At 43.6% G+C, this 23,419-nt stretch overlaps 1 protein-coding gene across 6 annotated transcripts; it reads left to right on the top strand.

Moving 5' to 3' along the window:
- The first annotated feature begins 63 nt into the window (after positions 1–63).
- KPNA6 (karyopherin subunit alpha 6) lies at positions 64–23,335 on the top strand. 6 transcript variants are annotated; one of them, XM_069802992.1, is made up of 14 exons: positions 64–191; positions 12,375–12,508; positions 13,263–13,358; positions 13,653–13,752; positions 14,087–14,181; positions 15,272–15,403; positions 15,633–15,721; positions 16,744–16,843; positions 17,828–17,991; positions 18,845–18,923; positions 19,018–19,143; positions 19,739–19,866; positions 20,378–20,556; positions 21,572–23,335. In XM_069802992.1, the coding sequence occupies exons 1-14, from the start codon at positions 188–190 to the stop codon at positions 21,754–21,756; spliced, it is 1,611 nt and encodes a 536-aa protein (XP_069659093.1). In that variant the 5' UTR covers positions 64–187; the 3' UTR covers positions 21,757–23,335. The 6 variants fall into 6 exon arrangements, with proteins under 6 accessions (XP_069659093.1, XP_069659090.1, XP_069659092.1 ...); XM_069802989.1 differs by having other exon boundaries at positions 12,375–12,601; XM_069802991.1 differs by lacking the exon at positions 64–191 and adding an exon at positions 4,566–4,602.
- The last annotated feature ends 84 nt before the right edge of the window (positions 23,336–23,419 follow it).

The raw sequence follows: 23,419 nt of genomic DNA, 5'->3' as shown, positions 1-23,419 counted from the left end.
GCCCGAGCGCCGCGGGCCCGGCGGGAGAGAGCGGCCCCGCCCCCTGCCTCCTTATGGGGCGGGGCGCCCGCCGCGCGGAGGAGGTTTGTCCCGCTCCGGCCGCCGTCTGTTCCCCTCGCCCTCCCTCTCCCCCGGCCCGCCATATTGTGGCCGCCGCAGCTCGGGAGCCGCCGCCTGAGGAGCCGCGATGGGTGAGGGTGGGCGCAGTCCCGTTGGCCCGGGCGTCCCGGCAGCGGGCGGGGAGGGAGGGAGAGGTACGCGGAGAGGGGAGGAGGAGCCGTCCCGCCGGCCGGGCAGGGGGGGGACAGCCCGTCTTGGCACCGCCCGCGCCCCTCACCGGGGCTCCGGGCGCCTCCCCTCAGCGGCGGCGGGGCGGCCTGGCCTGGCGGGGCGAGGGGCTGCGGGCCCGGCCGCCGCCGCTGAGTCATCCCGCTGCCGGCCCGGGCACGACGGGGCCTTCCCCGGGCAGGGCCCTCGGAGCCCGCTGTCTGCGGCCTGACGGCGGAGCCGGGGCTCGGGGGGGGACCTAGCGGCGGGAGTTGGGGGGGGGGGTGGTCTTGCCGCGGGGTTTTCTCGGGGCAGGGGTCGGGCTCTGCCCCGCCGAGTAGGCAGGCGGCTGGAGCAGGGGTTTTGCTGGGCGGGGGGGTTGTTGCCCGCTGTAAGCAGCGTTAGTGGAGACTCGGTGATGGGCAGCTCGGTCTCTGGGCTGCTCCGGGGCAGAGTGAGGGGAGCAGGGGGGGTTATTTAATGCTGTAGCAGTCTGGTTCTTGGGTATCGGGGACTGTTCGTGCCGTAGGCAGCAAGGTAAAAGCCTTGAGAGGCAGTGGTGGTGGAAAGGAACTGCTGCGATTGAAGCTTCGTCAAAGTGTCTGTGGCATGCTGTCAGACCTCTGATCGTTGGCTCGTTTAAATTCTGAAGTTTGTAAACGTTTAGGACCGACCTCAAGGGACATCCTACTAAACTGTTTACTGTTCCAATAACCCAGCAGGGCCTTGGCTGTTGTAGCTTTCATAAAATAAAACTTCAGCAGTGGTGTCAACATAAACTTACCCTGTCCCTGTGCAGCAGGTCGCGGTGGACAATGTAAGCGAATATGTCTCCTGACACTGTGCAGGAAAGGAGTGTGGTGGAGGAGTTTGTTTGCATCTTTATAAGCAGTACCACTACATATACTTAAAGGTTCAGAGAGGTAGCAGATAGCTCTTTCTGTGAGCTACAAATAAACCACACCTGAGTATTCCCCTTCAAGAGGTACTTTACTAACAGCAGACTTTTTTTGTCACTTTTGATGTAGCCTGAAGTTGAAGCTCCCTGCTCGGGGAGGAGAGATGTTTTTTTCTTGAGGCTTCACGTAGTACGACAGGGTTTCAATGGATGAGGTGAATGGAAAAGCCAAGCCTGTAGCAGGCATGTTCTCTATAAAGCAGAGTAAGAATTGTCTGGGAAGTAAGGATTAAGGTCTTATCAGTTTTCACCTGCGATATTGTCTTTTAACCAGACTTGTTTCAGAACTCTTAAAAATGCCCCTTGGGGTGGGATGCTGCTGGACCAAAATGATCTCATCAGAAACTCTCCTGCCATCTTCAAACCCCTCCTGTGATGTTCCAGGAAAAGTCAGTGGCCACAAGTCTGCGTATGCAATGGCTGCAGCACCTCCCAGTCCAGAACAGCTTTTAAAACTTAATTTATAGCTTGAGATGTAAAATCTTGACTGGCAACTTTGAGTAGAAAAATGTCCTCGGGCCTGTTGGTGAATGTCTGAAAACTGCCTCTGTTATCTGGAGCTGAGGATGGTCATGCCAAGGAGCTTCCCATCCTTTCCCACCACTGCCTCCCCGTTTCTTCTTGGAGTTTGGCATTTTTCTGACAGCAAGAATTTAATACTTCCTTCATTTGAATTATCCTAATGTAACTTTTTCTTAAGTTTTTAAATAAACTAAGACAGCTTTTTCTTTGTTTTATGTTAATAGGACTAAGCAGCAGCAGCATAACGTTGCTACCCCTTCTTGTATGGTGCAGGTTGAAGGTGTTTGTAAGCAGTTGTGATATTGGTCTTGCCTGTATTGTTAGAAATGCTCATCAGTTCGTTCATCATTTTCTATGCAAATGACATGTCTAAATGCCTTTATAGTGCTATTTAGCCTGTGGAGCAGTATGTTATGCTCTATTATTAGCAAAACTTCTGTGCCTGATGAATTTAACTAGTTATTTGGCTATTTTGCTTTGTTTGCTTGTGTTCAGGAAAGCAAACATGAACTTTGTAAAGGGGAGCATGATCATTAAAATAGTGTAATAGTGAAAGTACTAATTCCTTCAGCCTTTCAGCTTTAAGCTATTGTGCTAGTGAGGTCCAGATAAACTCAAATTTGCTTAGCAAATCAGACAGTACTGTTTGTTTCTGGAGCAAAGCACATGTTGGGAAGGATGAGCTTGTTGGAATTTTATAGCCCTCTGTAATTGTCTCTGACTATTTCTGGTTGTTTTTAAACCTCCTATAACTCGTCGGTCAAGTTTGAGTTGATTTAGTCAAAGAGTTAATCTCTGTTTTAAGAACTGTTACAAAGGACTTCCTGACCTCAGGTGACAGACTGTTGTACTTGATCTGTCCACTCTTAAGGAAATCTGAATGTCTCAGAATATGTAAATCAAATTGAAGAGGACTTAAAGCCCCCAAACCTTGGATTTTTTTGAGTTAAAAGATCAGGAGGAAGTAGAGTTGAAATTAATGTGTATTGAGAACTGGACTGAGGAATAGGTGGGTTCTTTTTATGTCAGGGCATAGACAGCCTAAAAGGAATCCAAATCTTAGACTGACCCTAGTGAAGAACAAGTATGCTGTAGGACTGTTGATTTTTCCCCAAAGAGAATTTTTGCTTTTCCCTTCCCCCTCCACAGCCAGCACCATCAGTGAAGCTGGTGCACATTCCAGTAGTGATATCACATCACTGGCTCTTGGTAGCTAAAACAGAAGGGAACGAGCCAATGATGGCTGCTGCACCAGACAGCCAAATAGCTGCATGGATAAGCGTTTTACTAGCACAGTGTGTACTGTGTGCAAAGCGCCCAGCCAGGGGAGGGTGGCAGGCTGGGTTTAAGGCAGCTCTGAAAAAGAACTGGCTCTGTGTGTGCTTATTTGTAGTAAACACTCAAGTAACCTGTGTGAGAGCATAAAAGCAGCAGAGCAAACATGCAAAACAGACCTGCACAAGTGACAGGACGACAGAACTCTGGCTGCTTTTCCAGGGTTTAACAGCAGCTGGGGTAATTCCAGGGCTGTAGAGGAAAAGCCTTGAGTTGCTGCTTATTTGACAGGACTTCTTACGTAGTTGTTCTTCTCCTGTAAGCTGTTCTTCTCCTGTTTAGCTTCCTTTTCCCTCTGTTGTCTTCTGAGCAAATGAAGTTTGGGGTTTTATTTAATTCACTGCAAAACTACCAAAGTGACACGTTCAATATAAGAATCTGTTCTTGGCTAATTGCTGGTAGCAGTTCAGAGCTGGTTTTTTGTACACTGTATACAAGTCAACTATTCAACTGTTTTCATGTGTTTATTATAACCAGCTTCATTTAATTTATATTTAAGTAGTACAGATTATTTAGGTTTCTCTTTCTGTGGTTTCAACTGAAATCATAAAGTTGTCCTGGACACACTTTTTCTAGAAGAGAATCCTCTAGAGATGTTAATGGGTCCATATCTGTAGCTTCTGTCAGGAAGAACCTTTATGCTGTGTTGTAAAGCGAGTGCTTATGCTCTTAAGCATTGACTGAAGACACATCTATAGGAGTGCTGTAAAATGCATTACATATATGAGTTTCAGAAGAATTTCTGTTCTCAAAGTGAAGGAACTCCTTCACAAATGGGAGATAGAAGGAACGAAATTCATGTAAGAACTGCTAATTGTAAAGTGACACTCTTTACATTTACAATGAAACCAGTGATTAATGCTGATACACTTGGCTAGGTGAAGAGAGAGACTTTAGATTTTGCAACACTTCAGAAATGCCTAACACTGTTGTTGTCTATTGCATTGATTGGTTTTTTTGTTCACTTAAAGCAGTGGCTTTGGTGACAGTTTGACAAAGTAAGAGTCAATGGAAGGATGAACGTAGAAGTGGGCAGAGATTTTTCTTTTCAGTTGTAAGTAGGTGATAGCAACAAGAAACGATGTTCAAAACTGACATGCCGTACCTAAATGCTGAATCAAATTTCCAGGACTTCACTCTCAGTGTGTTCTTGTGAGCTGTATTGAGTAGCTGATGGCAGAAATAACAAGAGTGTGAGAGTTACAAATGTCAACTATTAAGCCTTCTGGAGAAATGTGGGATCATGAAGCAGTAACGTGTAGTCAGCCTAACTGTAGTCAGTCCACTGCCCACTATGGACTTGTGTGTGCAGCCTCAGAAGATGATTGGCATATTCTTACAGGCCCCTCCTCCCCAGGTCCAAAAATATCACAAATGCTTTGATTTTTTTTTTTAAAGAAATGCCTCAGTAACTGTAACTGGAGATAGCTTGAATATTGCATGTAGTTTTTAACGTTGTCAGGGGACATGACTAGAGTCTTAAACCTGTGATTTAGCAATGCTAGCTTGTTCTTCTCAAGGTAAGGTTCATTTTCTTTGTGTGATCCAAACTGGTCTGATGTCTACTACTACTAAATCAGTTTACTTCAACTGTCTTCTGTTCCTGGAGGGCATAGTGTTGAAAGCAGAGGTATTTTGTTGAACATGGGTCCTGCAGAGAAAGACACCTACCAAGCTTACTGTCCTGGTGACTATTGCAGAAGAGTCCTGTGTTTTCTCTTTGGTGCCTGAACCAACTTGGCACCCCGGAGGGGGATGGTGACTGACGTGAATTTGATGTGGTTTATCTCTATTTCCCTGCAACTTGGTCTGTCTTAGAAAACATGAGGAGACCAAGGGCAGCAAAGAGCAGTAACCATTCCTGTGCTGCTGGTAGTTTTTCTTGCAGCAGCAGTGCAGGAGTGTGATGCTGTAGGAATATGTCTTTAGCTCAGAGCCTGTGCAAACGGGGAGGCAGGAGGAGATGGGAAGTTCCTGTGGGTTTTCAGGTAAGTATATGAAATGGAGAAACTTTCTGCTGGGTAGGAGAAACCCAAAGAATATAGTCAGTAAGGCTTGTCAAATGAAACTTAGTAGTTCACTGGGGCTGTTTTGGTACTACTTCTCAAATTTAGAGGGGTTTTAATTGTAACTGACCAAGATAATACTATCACAGGGAAAACTTAGGTTGGAGGGGGCCTTTGGAGGTCATCTAGCCCAGTGCTTGCTCAGAGCTGGGAAGCTTTGAAATGTACCCAGTGGGCACTAATTGGCAGATCAGGGCTGATAGAGTTCATCAAGTGTATTCGTTTACACTTGCGTAATTTTACTACCCTTCTCCACTCCAAACAAGCAGTTGTCAGCCTTCCTGGTTGGCCAGGCTTTGCCTTAGGTATGTGTCTTATGCCCAGCAACAGAACTGTAATAGATACCTTATGAAGATTACCTTTGTGAAAGGGTGTTTTGGCTTAAAAAAAAAAAAAAAGGCCTTGTCAGATCTGTCAGCGTAACTGTTTCTCTGCTCTGGCACTTCGGTCTGACTCAGCAGCACAAGTCCTGATTTAGACATGTGAGTCCCTGCAGTGACTCAGCTGGGAGGCTTTAATCAGCAGCTGAAAAAATGTTTGAAGCAAATGCTTTTTGTAATGCAGAGAAATGAGTATAGCGTCATCTGGAAAGAAGCAAGGTTGGGTTTCTAATCCAGTAACATTAAGAAGCCGTTATAATCTTGGCGTGGCAGTAATGACCCTGGAATTACAGTTTTCTGGCTGAACTGCTGTAGTTTATGTTGGCTTTTACACAGATGCTTACAGGATTTGAGTGCTCTGCTGAGCCTTCAAAGTCAAACTTTCACACTGTTTTTTCCTTTCTTTTAAGTGGTAAATACCTTCTCATCCTTCATTATATAACGACAACTGTGGCAACCTGTACTAGGAATTATTTGGTTTACATGACAACTGGAGGATTTTTTTCCTCAGTGAAGACAACCATTGCCAGCAAAACCTACTGCAGGAGCCAAATTTCTTTCCTCTCCTGAGGGGGTTTCCTTAGTACAAGGAATTGGAAAGGTATTGTTCAGTTAAACTTTATCCCTAAGGTTGACTGCTCCTGTAGTTCTTGTAAGAGGATTCTCAGCTTGGAGAACACCTGAAGTCATTCCCAGTATGAATTACTAGGTTAATAAAACCTTGCTTTGGTTTTAGTGGACCAGTTTTTACAATAATTTGATTCCAAAGGTGTTAGCATTCAGAAATTGTTGTCATGGGGACTTTTTAATGTTTATGCCAAAGATGTGCTATATGCTAGGAGTCATGATCTCATAGTGGCTTTAAAGTCCCACTTAGGCAATTTTTTGCTCTGGTGATACTAAAGAAGAATAATGGAGAAGCTGATTGGTTTCATGTGGACTTCTAGTAGTGTGAGTTTTGAGGATGTAGGCAAACAGTCTTCTAAAAGGAGTTATAAAAATGTGTTTTAACTCATTGATGCTTTGCAATCCTGAAAGGTGTATCAGTATCGGGCTTACATGTATGTTTTATACGGACCTGGAAAGGCAGCTAATTGCTTCATGCTCTGAAATGAAATGCAGATCATTGCAGCAACTTACTCGTGCCTGATTAATAGTGAGCAGAGTTACTTGTCTGATGTTGGCCTTGTCTCTTTCTGGCTCAGGATGATGGAGTTGCATCTAAACTCGTGTTGCTGTTTCAATCTCAGTGCTTGTTTGTAGCTTGTCAGGTAGTGGCTTCAGCTCTCGCTAAACTTAACAGAGTTCCCTTGAGCATGTCACCCTGCATAGCCACTCGTGTAGCTAAGAAATAAAAGCTAATGCTGCTGACACTTAGTACATGATCCCTTTTGGCCTTTCTGCCAAGTTTTCCAATTGCTGCGCTTTTCCTCAGGACAGAGGAGTCCCTCTGAGCCAGGACTAGCAAGTGGTTTGCTTTTTAGTGAGCCTTACATCTGCCTGGTCTCTGAGGTGCCTGAGCAAAGCTTTACATAGCTGTGTTTTATTAAAGCAAGTCATCAAACATTTACAAATGGATTTCAAAATCTGTCCTGCACAGCCAGGGTTACCTGCTGTTATGTTTTCAGGATATAGAAATAAATCTTTATATATGCAGGCTGATAATCCTTAGATCTATTTAGTGTGTCATGTTAGCACTGAATTTAATGTCTGATTTGGCATCTTGGGGCTAATGGCAGATCTGATTGGAGCTGCAGAGCTTGGATGCTCAGTAGGAGAGCTATTGAAATGCAAATACCGTCACTTTAGTGGAGCCACTGTGAATAAAGTTCACTAATGCAGGAAGGTACTTGGCTACAAAAGGCACTGACATAGGGAACTGTGTGAGGTGAGGGGATTCCTAGAACAGAAGTGATATTTCTCCAAGCTTGGTCAGAACACTATTTTAAATGGAGTCAATCTTGCAAGTCTAAGTCTACTGTTTTCTTGAATGAACATTGGGAGGTTTTGGTGTAAATGCCAGATCCTCAAGTGTTCTTTGTATTTGGAAATAGTGTTAAAACTCTTGTAGACTTGTGGAACTGTTTGGTCTGCAGAGACCTTGGGAAGAGATGGGTTGAAAGCTCTGCAGACTCAGTTTTTTAATGCAGTATAAGCTTTTACCTTTGCAGTTTTTAATTCTGCGCTAGGGAAGGTGAATTGGACTGAAGAGGTTGAGGTGAGGGTGATGCACCCTGAGCCGCTCTGTAACCAGTGGTCAGGAATGGCAATATGCTGCTGAGGAAACACAGGTACTTCAAAGGGACTTCCAGTAGTCAGTTCTAATTGACCAGTGAAAAAGGAAAAGGTAGAGATTGTACTTTTCCAGGGTAATCCAAGGGATGCTGAACTTGGAGGAAACCAGGTTCCTAGAAAATGAGGCTGTCTCTTGCAGCAGGAGGCTAGGGTGGTAGGAATGCAGTATAAGCAAGGGCCTGAAACATAAGTAGCCGAACTGGCTTTTGCTGTTTTTGGAAAAGCTATGTTACTGTTTCCACTGGTGGAGGAGGTGCCCGATTCTAATTCTGTCCTAATTCTTGCTGTTTTCCTTTCTTTGCTAACAAGATATTCATGCTGTGCTGATTCTAGTAGAACAGGGCAAGCGCTGGCCCTTGCCAAACAGTCCTGCTCCCACGCAGACATGCTTCTGTACCTGGCCAGACAGGGTTGAGCTTAGCTCTGGGGGTGAAAATATGGTTTTATGCCTGTTGTGAAGGGACGATGCTGGGATTGTGGTGTCTGGCTGTCCTATCCAAATGCCTGCTACCCCTCTTGGGTTGCCACTTACTGAGATATTTGGCAGATATGCAGTAAGCCTGTCCTCTTTCTTCAGCAAGTTGTTAGATGGGCTCACAGCACTGTGCCCCAGGCACTTGTGCTTGGATGCCTGCAGCCTTTCCCCTTCACGTGAATGGGTACCTGTACCTGTTGTGCCAGGAGGAAGGTGGGGGAGGGTTGGGGGGGTGGTTTCTGGGGGAGAGATAAGTGGTGAGCAGGCAGCAGGCACTGCCAGAACAGTTTATCTAGTGTGCAGTCTGTTTGGTGTGGTCTCAGGAAAAAGGGGTACCTGGAGCAGCTGCAGGCTGCACAAATTGCTTGGGGTGAGCTGCTGTGGTATAGGAGGAAAAAGCCTTATTGCCCAGCTTCCTTGGAGTGCTGCAGGTAAGCTTGGAGCCCTGGAGTTCTGGCTGGAACAACATCAGAACAATTTTGTAATTCTAGGGTGTGACCTGATACTATCTTCATTTTAGGCAGGGCTTAGCTGGTTCTTGGAGAAGAAAAACCTTTCCTAGGAGAGGTGCAGTGCAAGGTACTGTTCTAGTAGGACAGCATTTTGTAGAGGGTAAGGTGGCTGCCTAAATGCAGAAGCTAAAACTTTAGAGCAGTTAAAGAAACTTGCTCTAGTGAAGTTTCCATTGCCACTTTGCAGTTGAGGGCTTTTCTGTAAAAGTGAAACTTCTCAGAGCAACAATGTTAAGATGCAAAGTGAAAATCTGTGGCTTCAGTATCTTCCATGTATCACTCATCTGTTGAGCAGCAAGTATTCACACTGATAGAATTTGAGTTAATAGTTAACGACGAAGCCTGACTTGCAGATACACTGAGTGAGCTAGATGTTTTGTACTGAAACAGTACAAGTGAAGAATTTGTATGTGCCTGGCATCCCACTGTCTGTTTTGTTTCATGTGTTTGGGCTTGCTGCAGTCTGTGGTGCCTACAGCATCTGTTGAGCTCACTGTGAAGTCATAATCCTGCATTTGTGACATTCATCCATTGCCATGGAAATGGGGTGTAATATAGCAAATTAGCATTCTAATGTCATTAAAGTATTGATACAGATTATGTCAATGGAAAGCATCTGAAGAGATAAACATGTGTGAGAGAAAATAGAAAATTAAGTGCTACTGTTGCACTGTGATGTGCTGTTACACAGCTGATGCAAAAAATCACTCTTCAAGGGCTAGTTGTATCTTTGGGGTTTCCTTGCAGCATAACAGCGTTCTTGGTGCTCTAGAGTGTGCAGAGACCTCGCAGCATGGCTGAGAGTCTCTGGCTGTTTTCCAGACACCCAGAGCAGGGTCCAGGGCGTGCCCAGCTGAGTGGGGTTGTGCAAGTTTGGAGGCAGCTGAACTGTCATGTGTCACTTGGCTATTTATATGCCTGACTGGCTGGTAATCCTGTGTGTAGTGTTAAGCCATTTAATCACTTTTTCCTCCTCCTTTTCTTAAAAACTACCTTTTAATTGGAGACTTCGCTTTCCAAAGGGAGGTAACAAATTTGTCTTTGCTAGGGATTCTGTTGTAATCTTCAGAATTAAGCTAGCAACTCTTGCTCTTTTGTGTGGCTGTATTAGCCATTAGCGTTGGGGTGGTAATATGAATGCACTGACATAACAGGGGTGGTTAAATACATTTTCTGAATTAAAATCTATATGTAGCTGACACGCCTTCCTACTGTAAGATGAGATATAAACCCCTGAAGCCTGTAGATTTTTTTGAAGTCTTCTATCTTCTGAATTGGCTGCTTTTCAGTTAAAAATAATAAAATTCTTCCCTCCATTCTTGGCATACAGTGCTGCTGGGAAGAGGTATGGACAAGTGAGAACAGTTGCATAGTTCCTGTGATCTTCAATCTCTGATTTTCTTTGCCATGTAAATGGTCGTTTAGAATGAGGAGTGTGCTGTCATATACCTTTAGAAACAGGCCAGCTATTCCTCTGAACCTCTGACTTGTGAGAAATAAACTTGGAGAAAAATTTAATGGTTTAGTACAGGCTTCACAGTGAGGCTGTCAGTAAGGTATAGTCCAACAGCCACATTTAATGTTGTAGGTAGGTTTCTTGCCTTGGTTTTATTGAGGACAGACCTTATAAAATGTGGTACTTGGAAAAGGGACTAAAGGTAAACTTCTGTAAGGCTCAAGATCTTGCAAGACCTACTGTAATTTGATTGCTTTAATCCTACAGTCAGTGTTGAGGCTATATGCCTTTTTCTTAGTGGTGCTCAGCATGACATAGTACCTTTTTCTTATAACTTCTGGCCACTTACTGTGCCCTGAGCAAGTTACTGAAAAAGGCTTTCTAGCCTGGCACTGGAATACTGCTTTTACTGATTAAGAGTTGTGGTCAGTAGTTTCTTTTTAGTTTCAGAGGTGCCAATAAACTTGCAACCCATCATGCTGCACCCCTTCAAACCTGGTGTTGTCTCTGCATGTAGCTGTTGGTTGCTGAGCTTCCAAACTGTTTCACAGCTCTGGACAGCATGGGATCAGGGGTGTTTGTCAGGGAGATGCATCTCTGTTACAGTGTAAACAACCAGAGGACTTGGGGTTTGGTGGGTTTTTTCTTTATTGCTTTTCAGAAGAATGTCCTCTTGATGCTTTGGCTAGGAAAGAGAATGCCCTCTTAGAAAGCAGATGCTGAGAAATAGAGCCTGACTTTTTCACAGTGCTTGGTATCTTTTTAGCTGTTTTGGGGAAATCATAGAACTGAAAGTTACTTTGTTTCCTCTCCTGTTAAAATACATTTTTTTCCCCCAGTTGTTTCTTCTCTCCATAGCAATGAAATGTTGGATATTTGTACATTGTATATGTCTTTTCTTGGCTGTGGGCTTTCCTAGTTGGAGGGTGGTAAGGTCTGAAACTTCTCCAGCTGACCTTGGAAGGTCTCCAGAATGGCTGGAGGCAGTTGATAAGTCACACCAAAACTTTCTGTAAGCAGTATGGCTGAGGAGTGCTTAAAGCTTGAAAGAAGAGGGGTAAGGAGATAGCGCTGCAAACTTTCACAGGACGCTTCTTCTACCTGCCCTTAGCAGTTGGAAGAAAACAAAAGCATTGGTGTCCAGCAGACTTCTGGAGAAGAGTAAGTTGGTCTATGGATTAATTGGCACTCTCTTGTGTGTCGTGATTGCTTCCTTCCTGTCCTGAGGAAGGCACAGATGTTAAGCAAATAATCTGTATAATAAATGGGAGAAAGGGAGTGTTTGGAAAGATGCAAAAAGGAGTCAGTGTGGTCAAAGCAGTGGATTACAGCTAGATGCAGCTGAGGAATTGATATCCTTTTGTACTCAGGTTACTGCTTGGCCCTGGTTGCCTTCAACTGTGCCAAATAGTGGAGTGTCACTTCCCTGACTAGGAGGCAAATGCACAAGTAATCAAGTTTGAAGTACAGCATTAGTCAGATATGAAGCAACAAAATAAGTAGGTCAGGTACTGAACGTTTGCAGTAACCTGGTGGGACAAACATGGCCTATGTGTTACATACAACTCTGCTTTTGTAAGGTTTTTTTATTGTTATAAAACCAAGGCCTTGGTTTGCTGTGAGTTCTGTTGGATTTTTGTCATGCATACGCAGTGAACCTCTCAATCTGGGAAAAAAATGTCAAGGTGTGGTTTATGCCATGGTGATACAAGGGAAATAATTTCTGCTGAAAACCAAAGTAGAATTGGGTTATGCACCTCCTGAGGACAGTGAAGCTGTTTGAGTAGAAGCCTTTCATATGGCTAACGTGCTCGATATTGTGAAGCTGGGTCCAGGTTCCTTTCAGAACCATAAATCTATTCTTATGCTTCCTAGAAACTTCATAACACTCTTACCATGACAGCATATCACATGAACTAAGGTTAGGATCACATTCTAACTTGAAGCTTCTACTTTAGTTTTTGAGACCAGCTCTTGCAAATAAGTCTGTTTAATCTGTCTATTCCATGATTCTTCACGTGCACAGACTTCTTGTCAGAAAGGATGTGTGGGTGAAGGAGCAGAGAGTGACAAGAAATCTGAGGCAGGTATTTTTTTTCTCTTCACAGAAACCATGGCGAGTCCTGCGAAGGATAACTATCGAATGAAGAGTTACAAGAACAAAGCCCTAAATCCTGAGGAAATGCGTCGGAGAAGAGAAGAGGAAGGAATTCAACTGCGCAAACAGAAACGAGAGCAACAGGTAACTGTCATCTTGACTAGCTTGTGTACAGCCTTAACACAACCAGGATTGTGCTGCTGCCAAACTGGAATCTTCAAGGATCTGTGCATTAAGGTTTGTTGGCAGTCCTCTTATTTTTCACTGTTGTAACTGAGATCTTGCTTTTCTCTTTTTCTTTGTACCTAGTACAGAGTGTAGCTCACATCAAGAGCTCTCTAAGCACTTTTTTCTTGGGGTACTGGAGGTTTTTGTTCACAGATCCTTGTTTTTAAAGGTTTTTATTTTTATTTTTTTTTATTAATTAGTGAATGGGGTTATTTCCTCAAGAAGCAGGAAGAGCAAGTGAAAGTATGGGCTGCACATATTTCTTAATTCTGAGCTGGTTTTTTTTTGGCTTGGAGGTCTATGAAAGAGGTGATTCCCAGGTGATGTATGAGGCTCAGACTAAATGTTTGGTCTATTAGTGCATCATCTACAAGCTGCCTTCTCCCCATTTTCTCTAACTTGTTAGGTCAAATTCTGCACTTGCCTGTACCAGTGTCTCAGTGACTTGGGCATTTACATATCTGAGGGCAAGACTTAGCATGTTTTATTATTGGGGTTTGTATGCCAAACTAGTCTTCAGAGTGCAGAGCAGTTATTAATGACTACTTTTTTATTCAGGTTGCGTTCAGTCTAGCTGACGATATCTTGTTTGAGGAACAAGAATGTCTAGTTATGAAGACTGTTCATCATTGCTTTCTAATAATGACTCCTGTGTTTTGTTCACCACCAGCTCTTTAAAAGAAGAAACGTGGAGTTGATCAATGAAGATGCCTCCATGTTTGATAGTCTCCTTGTGGATTCCTATGTTAGTTCCACAACGTGTGGGGTAAGGTGCCTTTCCTTGTTGCAGTTGTGCCTCCAGATAGATTTAATGCTGTGGACTGCATAGAACTGACAAACCTCAATGCTTTTGTTTTCTCACTTTTGAGAATGTTGCAAATGTTACTACAGTGAACTGGAAGAGTCTGCCGGGAAGTAAATAGTGTGCTGTAATCTCAAATTGTGAATCTTTGGATTACTAGCTAAGCACAAAATTGTGGTAGGCTGTCATGACTGTGATGCCTTAAATAATCTTAGTGTGAAATGGAATCATTGTTCTGTCTCCTTTGCATCATTTCAGGAGGGAGTGATCACAAGAGAGATGGTAGAGATGCTTTTCTCAGATGACCCTGATCTACAGCTAGCAACCACTCAGAAATTCAGAAAGTTACTCTCCAAAGGTAAGAACTCATCGCTGCCATAGGATCTGACGTAGCCTTTCTTTTGCAAGCATTTGTGCACGTGTATGGCTGTACAGAAGCCTAGCAGCTTTGAGCTTGGGGCAAGTAAGTTATAATCTAGAAACTTAATAATCTAATATATTGCTAATGATTTACAGTTCTATGAATTGTACAGAAAGTGCTTCTGGAGAGTTGTCCTGCTGAGTTCAGTACAGCTTGAGATCATTCAATTCAGTAATAGTTCATGCTTGTTATTCCTCTCCATTAGACCTGTATGCTGTTTTGACCCTGCGTTAGACCTATATACTGTTTTGACACTGCCTTGCTATTTCAGAGCCGAATCCTCCAATAGATGAAGTGATAAACACTCAGGGAGTGGTGGACAGATTTGTTGAATTCCTGAAAAGAAGTGAAAATTGCACGCTACAGGTAAAGGAGATTGTGGTATGAATTCTTCATGGCATATAGGTGTTTAACTTTCACAGCTTAGCAATGTGAACCCACAGGTGCTATCAGGGAAAAATGATGTCTTGAACCCAAAAGATGCATGTCATGTGATGTATAGGAGAAGACAAAGGTAGCCTGTAATGCTTAGGCAAAAAAAGGAAACTATAAATTGCTCTAAATGAAATTCTTGGAAGAATGCTGGCAAAAATAACATCATTCAGCTGCAGTGGAAGAGAATTGGCCTTCCTGTGTCTGATATTTCTGCTGGGAGCTGGTGGGGCCACAGAATAAATCTATAGGAAGAAGTTGTGTGAGAAAAAACCTCCCTTATTGGAGGCTTTTAAGTACAGGCTAAGAGTCTGTTAGAAATGGGTTAGGTAGTGCTGATCCTGCTGTGGGGCAGAGGGATGGACTAGATGGCTTCTTGAGATTCCATCCAGCTTGGTAATAACTATAGTTAATTTGTACGGGTTAAAGATACTTCCATACATGGAATTGGATCAGAGTTGATGACTGCCTTCATCTTTCTTCCTGCCCTCTGGTCCAAGGCCATGTATCATAGGGGCTTACTTTCAAGAAGAACTGAATGTAAATCTGATTTTAAACCAAAGAATGAGTGGCAAAAGCAGGGAACTTGCTGCTCAGCTCCACTTGAACTCAAGGCATCTTTGTGGTGTTAGCCAGATGAAGGGGTGGCCTAGAACTGGCTAGTCTGCACTAGGTACAGAAAACTTTCTACTCCACATGTATTTATGAACTGTGTGTCTTCACTTTTCTTGCTGAAAATTGTTGCATAGGTGAAATAATGTGGTGTGACTGACAGTGATGTCTTCACTTGCTAATCCTTTGAGAAACTATAGCCTCTGAGAAGGCATTTAGCAGATATGGCTTTTTTATTGCTCAAGAAAATAAAATCCTTTGAGTGTTGAGGTGTTCTGTTGTGATATACTTTCTTTCTCTCACAGCCTTTTTAGTGGAAGTTGAAAGAATTATAGCCAAAATTTAATGGCAAATATGTTGCTAAATCAGGATTATTTTATTCATACTTTTGTTGTTTATTTGCTTGTTTCAGTTTGAAGCAGCGTGGGCACTGACAAATATTGCATCAGGAACTTCCCAACAAACAAAAATAGTAATTGAGGCTGGGGCAGTTCCTATATTTATAGAGCTGTTAAACTCTGACTTTGAGGATGTTCAAGAACAGGTAAGGTTCACTTCTTACTTTGGGGTTAGGGAGAGAACCACAGTGGATTGCACATGATTAAAGTGCAGCATTTAAAATGAGTGACCAGTGTCTAACAACTGGCTTTAGACCACAAATTGAAGTATTGTTTGCCTGGAATTACAGGGAAAATGCTTTCTTAGCACACTACCCTTTTCTTCCTCTGTTCAGAAACTGCGTGAATGCTAAAACTGTTGCTGTTTCCTTTCAGGCTGTCTGGGCATTGGGGAACATTGCTGGAGACAGCTCTGTGTGTAGAGATTATGTCCTTAACTGCGCTATTCTTCCTCCCTTATTAATGTGAGTAGCCATGAATACTTGCCAATACAGTTCTTGAAGTCCCATTGTACTACAGCAGAGCAATATTTGAGCTGGGCGAATAGATTCCCTAGCAATGTGTGGTAATGTTCACTGGGAATCAAATCATTGGTATCAGATAAACTGGCAGTTCAGAGAAGTATCTGATAAATAGTGGGACTTGGTAGATAACATGCCTTCTCACAAACCTTTACCCTGCTCTGAATCTGAGGCGGGTGCTGTTGCAGCATGCTTGTCTTTCTGAAGTTACAGGGCTTGCTGTTTCACTGTGTCCCTCCAGATGCCTGCTCTGTGTGCTTATGCTATGGATTTCAGGTGCTTTTCTGAGTGGGCTCCTCTAGAACTGAGGAAAGGGAGCAGGTCTTTGCACACCACCTTGCCTCTGCAGCTCTTGTGTGGTGCATACCCACTGCAGTCAGAAGATATGCCTGTCAGGAGTGTGCTCTCAAGTACTGTTCACTGCTCTGGAAAGAATTAATCCTTACTTTATCCTGTCCTTGGCAAACTGATGCTTTGTCACAAGTGACTTGGCTTGTTATACTGCTACTTCTGTCAGTCACCTGTCAGCAGTGATTGCTGACTGAAGTCCTCAGTGCACAGAACTCACTGTCCTCATTAGAGTTGAGAGACAGCAGTTTGTGTCAGTTGGTCTCTAGTGAGGACCATCTGACCTCAGATAAGGGTGTGAGTGTCTGCCTGGGCTGAATTTGAACTTGGAACTGCATTTGACTAACTTGCCATTCTTTCTGCAACTTGTCTAATGTGGAACTTGCCTTCCTGACTCATGTCAGTTGATGTTGTTAGGAATAATAGCTATTTATCCTAAGAAGTAGTTGCATGTCACTTCTGCTTATTGAGAGGCTCAAGTGACAAGCAGCATGGCTTGAGCTACAGCAAGTGGAATAGTGATTTGACTTCCTTAAAATCATACTAGTTTTCCTTCTTCTGATTCCCTTGCTGGCTTCCACATCAAGGATTATAATTCACGGTAATTGTCTCTTTAGGCTCCTTACAAAGTCCACCAGGTTGACAATGACACGAAATGCTGTCTGGGCCTTGTCAAACTTGTGCAGAGGAAAGAGTCCACCACCTGAATTTGATAAGGTGAGAATAAATGCCTTGTTGGCAGAGAGGTGATGGGGAGACACCCAGTTAAGATGTTTGTCTAAATTATTTTTGGCTGTTGGACTTCTGTAAGTCATTCTGGGAGGGAACAGGGTGAGGTTCTTCCTGCTGAGGTTGATCTTACTGTTCAGCAAATGTTTGAGTGCCTGTTTAATTTTCTGCCAACATTTCTGCCTGGCTCTATTGGCAGCCCATCAGCTGGACCCCTCAAGGGGCAAGCCCAGGCTTCCCTGCAAAGCAGCATACGCTGTGGGCTTCTCTAAACCCTTTTGTTATAAACTCTGGAATTTTGAGACTTCACTCCAAATGCTACAAAACAGGATTCATGTAGCTACATGGGAGCTGTAGTAGCTTTCCTCTTTCCCTTTCCTGGTGTGCTAGTGGCACTAATAAAAGGTTCTGCTGGCCTTTCAGGTGCCTCATCTTTCCTTGGCAGAACAAAAATGTTTTAAGATCAATGTGTTCTCGCTGGTTTTAAATGAAAGCTCATGTGTGTCAAAGCTGGGAAATCTGTGGTGAGGGATGAAATCTGAATTGAGTTTAAATATAAAACCACTTATAAATGATTGAAGTACTTAGAGGTGTAACTGTTGATTGTTGCTGCTCTGAATATTGAGCTATTTAGGGTTATTAAGAGTAAAAAATGGAGCAGTGCTCTTACATAAGACATGTAAGGAGCTTCCAAACGGTAGCAGGCACAGCAGCACTTGTCTCAGGAGTCTAGACTTGGTCCAAGAGGAAGGGATGTAATTTTAGTTTAGCAATAAAGCTGTTGAGATAACTTTAGACACTGTGATTATGAGGTATGTGAACCAGCAAGGAAGCTGCTGACTTTGGGGAAGGAAACTGTGGACGTTCAAGACTTGTTATCTTGTCAGTCAGCATAGCCACATGGTGTTTGCTTGCAAATGTGGTGGTCCTTGACAGAATGTGACTAACCTTCTGGGGTGGTGGCTGTTGTAGGTATCTCCCTGCCTGCCAGTGTTGTCCCGATTGTTGTTCAACAGTGACTCTGACTTGCTGGCAGATGCGTGCTGGGCTCTTTCCTACTTATCAGATGGCCCCAATGAGAAAATTCAAGCAGTCATTGACTCGGGAGTATGTCGGCGACTGGTGGAGCTGTTAATGTAAGTAACTTGCCTTGCTGCTTCAGCCCAGTGAGACTGGGAAGCATGTAACTGAGCATGAGTTCATATCAAAACCTATCAGAGCATTCTTCACACCTCTCATGCGCAGAGGATCCAGGTAATGGGTACCTTAGCTGACTTTGGAGCTGTTACGTAGGAGGGATCTAAAGCAGGTTGAGAGCTGCATTTTACTGGCTTTTCTTTGAGGAAGCTGAGCATTTTCTAGTGCTGGAATGCTAGTTAATACTGTACGCCAGGAAGAACTTATTAAAGAGAGGTTGGACTGACACTTCTAATCCGTGAAAGGAGAGGGGACTGCAGAGTGTCTTGTGCTCTCAAACTCCAAATATGCTTGTGGAAGCCTAGTTAGTAGGCAAATCACAGATGGCAAGAATACTGTCTAGAAAAACTCAGCTTGGCTTTGTTTCTCTCATATCTATGTGGAAACTTGGACAAAAATGTTTGCTATTTGCAGTTTGAATGGGCCTCTAACACCTTCAGAATTGGTAGAACTGTGAGATACTTGCTTCTAAAATTCTCCTGAAAAATTCTGGGTGTTCTCATTGTGTTAACAACATCTTTGTTCAGGAAGGATATGTAAAAAGTGAGGTCTGTAATTAAGCTGAAGATGATGGAGTTAGGATGTAAAGGATGAAAACTCTGTATTGCAACTTTGTTTTCAGTCTGCTTGTCCAGTGGCAATACGGTCAACTTCCTGTATGCTTCTACGTGCTAGGGGATGGAATTCAAAGTAAATAGTGCAGATGAGATACTGGGGAGAGAATCTCGTGAATATCCAGGTGCATGTGATCTGATAGATTTGGGTTTTGTCTGTGTACCATTTTTCCTGTAGGCACAATGACTACAAAGTGGCCTCCCCAGCTTTGCGAGCAGTTGGCAACATCGTGACAGGGGATGACATCCAGACCCAGGTGAGGGGAAATGACTGTCTTGTAGGGAAGTGCAGTGCCCATGAGCTCTGTTACCTGATACTGGTGATCTCACTTCTGCTTTCTTTCGCAAAAGGTGATTCTGAACTGTTCAGCCCTGCCTTGTCTTCTTCACTTATTAAGTAGTCCCAAGGAGTCAATCAGGAAAGAAGCCTGCTGGACTATATCTAACATCACAGCTGGAAACAGAGCACAAATACAGGTACAGTCTTCTCCAGCCCATCTGTAATGATCCTAGATTCCAAGCTCGGCATTAAGGGTTTGCAACTTTTTATCTTATCTGACACTTGGAGTCTGTATTTGTTCACATCTCTTATTCTGCAGTAATTTGCAAATTTGCTGCTCCCAGCCATCTGCCAAACAAGAGCTAATAAAAGCCTGCTAATTGTACCCACAAAGACTAGCCTAAAATGAGTCCCACAGGTTGGATCATTGGAACAAGAGGATATACAGCCCCTATTTCTCTATGCTCAGTTAGAGATACCCCTTTGAAAAGCTGGAGCTTGTTGAGTTTTAATTATCCTTTTAATGACCTACATACAAAAGCAGATAAGTGATGAAAGCATTCCTACAGTATTGATGCAATAATAGGGATTGTCTGCTGTGCTGGTTATGGAATTGGATATCTTGTGTTAATAGGATTTGGCTGAGGAATAAAATGGAGGAATCGCTGAAGGGTACAGCTTGGAAAGTTCTTTTGCATTGGAAAATGGAGATAGAGGTTTCTTTCAGGTGCTTAATAGCCTTTTAGAAACTGTGTTGCCATTGAAACTCTTCTTACTACTCTCTCTCCCCAGGCAGTCATCGATGCAAACATTTTCCCGGTACTGATAGAAATCTTGCAGAAAGCAGAATTCCGCACGAGGAAAGAGGCAGCATGGGCTATCACAAATGCAACGTCAGGAGGAACTCCTGAACAGATCAGGTACTCCCTGTGGCCCCTCTTAGGGGAAATCTGTCTGAATGTATGGTAGCTTTGTCTTTGTGGGAACTGCAAGACAAGTAGCAAGGGAGTAATTTGGAGAACATCTGGGGGAGTACCTGAGACACAGGCAAAGCTATAGCTGGATCATATACTGCGCTGCAAGTTGTAGCTTCCTTCTGAATAAGGATAAGCTAGTCCAAACTACTTCCCCCCTCCCCCTTTAGATGGCTTAGGCTAGGCTAAATGTCCAAACTTGATGACAATTAAATTCCAGTGTGGGCTTAATTTGAGTAGCACCTGGATTTCAAAGGGAGTTAGCAGGTTTCTTAAAAGAGGGGGTGTGTATACAAATAAATGGATAAAAATTAACCTTGCAGAACAGTAAATACATATTTTAAGGTAACTTTTGTATTTTAGTTTGACTCATTTCCCTTGCTCTTTCTCACTGAGCATAGGTGATGCTTGCTAGATCCTGAACAGCAAGTGTATGTTGTTGGTGCTCTCTCTTCAGATACTTGGTAAACTTGGGTTGTATCAAGCCTCTTTGCGATCTGCTGACTGTCATGGACTCCAAGATTGTTCAGGTGGCATTGAACGGCCTGGAGAACATACTGAGGCTTGGAGAGCAGGAAGCCAATCAGAGTGGGACAGGCATCAACCCGTACTGTAGCCTGATTGAGGAGGCTTATGGTAGGTTGTGGCTGGTGGCCTCGGTGCTATTGACTTTAACACCACAGGGTGTATCGAAAGGCGTCTGCTAGTTTTGTTGGTTGCTCTTCTGCTGTTCTAGGGGATTTAGTATATTCCAAACTAGCCAATATTTGTTCCAGTAGTCTGTCTTTTTAGACTCTTGTGATGGGGCATAGGACAAAATACTTGGGAGTAAAAACTATCATACTTCTGATCCAAGCTTCCTAGACCTGGAGGCCAAGCTGGTAATTGTGGCTCACACCAGTTGGAAGTGTTAATCAGAAATAAGCTGATCTAAGCAAAAAGTGATGCTTCTGGGTCTGATTGCTCTAACTGTACCCAGTGGTACACTGTAGATGTATAGTGGAAATCCAGAAGGACTTTGCTTTTCCCTGGAGTGACTTAATTTGGTGGGGGTTTTTTGTCCTGCTCTTAATGCTTTGAGGAACAGTTCCTATTTTGGTCTGAAACTCCCTGTATACTGCCAGTGTCTGATTTGCCCTCTCGATGACTGTTACATTGTGTGTCCTGATTTTCCCCGTAAGAATAATTCTTGAAATTCTTGAGAGTATGTTGTACTTGGATGCTTTCTGTTCAGCAGTGGATTTAATTAGGGCAGCTAAAGCTGTTGCTGCCCTTCTGCTGGAGGCTACTGGGATGGGTCCTGCTTCCTTCCCCTCCCTACCCCCTGCAACTACCAAACTGTTCACAGCCAGTTGTTTTAATTTCACTGAAATCTGGTTTAGTCTCCAGCAGAGAGCTGGGAGCACATCTGCTTTAGCTATGTCAGCTAAACCTACTATTGAAAGGACATTAATGCTGCCCAATACAGATGAAATCCACAAGCAGCTCTGCAATAGTTAGCTGTAGATGTCAGTGCTGCTCACAAAATGCAAATCTAACAGACAGAAGTCTTGCAGTGAATAGGGGCAAGGACGGAGGACGGATGTGAGACAGTGTAAGTATTAGGATCTACTTGTTTCATCACATTCCACTTTTTTTTTTTCCCTCCAAGGTTTGGATAAGATAGAGTTCCTACAGAGCCATGAGAACCAAGAGATCTACCAGAAGGCCTTTGACCTGATTGAGCACTACTTTGGAGTAGAGGATGACTCCACTCTAGCTCCCCAGGTAGATGAGAACCAGCAGCAATTCATCTTCCAGCAACCTGAAGCCCCCATGGAAGGTTTCCAGCTATAATGTGCCCGGGGGGAAAAAAAAACACCACAAACTTGCCAGAAAGCAACTGGGAGCAGCTGATCGTCCCATCCCCTCCTTGCAAATGGAAGGCTAAACACCCACTCCACCTGTTAGGAAACAATTCTTCCTTCAAACAACTAGAAACAGTGCTTTGTCCTCACGGAGAGAAGGGGATGTTCTTACACTTTTTTTCTTTTTGCTGCTGCATACATACATGTCTTTAAAGCAGGCATCTGGGTGGAGGAAGGACACTGAGGTAACAGATTGCACCTCTTGGTTTTCGTTTTTTTTTCTTTGCGGTGATCTCTCCCAAATGTCACTTCTTACCTTGGGTACTTAATTGAGATTTCAGCATTGGGTTGGGTAAGAACACAAATAGAAAGTAAGCATTCTGACAACAATAATTCTGGAAACCTGGGTTGATCTATTTAATTTTTTTGCACATGTTACTCTTTATTAAAGACTCTAATTTGCCAAGAGCAAAGTTTAGCCCTGGCCTTTCTGCGACCCTCCTTCAGTGGACAGTCCTGTTGAACCTGGGCCAAGTTTCCCCTGAAATATACTGTAAATGGACAGAGAAATGGGAAGTTCTCCCACTCCTGGGAAGATTTTTCTGGGGGGAAGGCTTCTTCCCTTTGTCTAGATTTTTTTGTTGTTGTTGTTTTTTTGAAGAACTGCTAGTGGTATTTACAAGGAGGGAAAAAAAAAAGGCAACAAGACCCCAAAGATGGTAACTATGAAGAGGGCGGGATGCTTGGGTGGTTTTTGAAACAGGAAGCACAGCTGCTGTTGCACAGGCTTTGTTTGCATTGCTACTGACTGAAGTCACGGAACTGTTGAAATGGTGAAAACCCATCTTCATCTTTACTTGAAAAAAATTTTGTGGTTTTTTTTTTTTCCATGAGAACACATTTTGAGTTCTGGGGGTTTTTTTTCTGACTTGGGTTGGGGTGGATCATTTAATGGGTTGGAGGAAGAGGATGTAGCTACACTTGACAGCAGTGTTGTGTGCGGTGTTAACTTCAGTAGCAACAGGCCTGAGTTTTCAGGTTTACCTCCTGCTCACAGTTGGATTGTGTACATTTTACTTAAAAAAAAAAGTCAAATCTCTGTATTTTTTATATTATATATAGGTAGATATTTGTCTAATTGGGCTTCAGAGAAAAAATATATATAAAATTTCTGTAATTTATGTAAATAGAGCACTGTGAGGCAGGCACACCTGGAAACAATGGCCCCAACTCACTCACTGGTGGTCCTGCTTCTTTTCCTCTGTTTACTCACGTACTGTATAAGCGAACATAGAGCTGTCTTAAACTCCTCTACCCGATTTGAGTTACTTAGCCAAGATTTCATTAAACAAAAGTGAATGCGCTAGGCTGTGGAGAACAAAAACACTTGTGGGGTGTGGGGGAGAGCTGGCTGTTGCTGCGGGCGAGCCCCTGGCCGCTGCCTGCGGAGGCCGTCGGGGGGGGGGGGGGGGTGAGAAGCGAGTTGGGGTGCTGCTCGCACGCCGGCCGGAGCTCTGGTTTGATGAGTCCTTTATTGTGAAACGAATAAACTACATCTGTGCAGTTGACTTGAGGTGTGGCTGTGGCAGAAGTCTCTCGGGGCGGGCACCTTTGCTAGGCCGGCCTTTCCCCCGGGCGTGGGTGAAGGAGGG

This window comes from Haliaeetus albicilla, chromosome 16 (genome assembly GCF_947461875.1).
Source record: "Haliaeetus albicilla chromosome 16, bHalAlb1.1, whole genome shotgun sequence".
In the NCBI taxonomy this organism is placed as follows: domain Eukaryota; kingdom Metazoa; phylum Chordata; class Aves; order Accipitriformes; family Accipitridae; genus Haliaeetus; species Haliaeetus albicilla.
Note: the sequence above shows the minus strand (reverse complement) of the source record. Positions and strands in the feature narration are given on the sequence as shown.

Coding starts and splice junctions, on each gene's coding strand:
- KPNA6 (XM_069802988.1), top strand. CDS start 4,581: ATGCTAGCTTGTTCTTCTCAAG. Junction 19,867..20,377: donor GGAACTCCTGAACAGATCAG/GTACTCCCTGTG, acceptor CTCTCTCTTCAG/ATACTTGGTAAACTTGGGTT. Junction 20,557..21,571: donor CCTGATTGAGGAGGCTTATG/GTAGGTTGTGGC, acceptor TTTCCCTCCAAG/GTTTGGATAAGATAGAGTTC.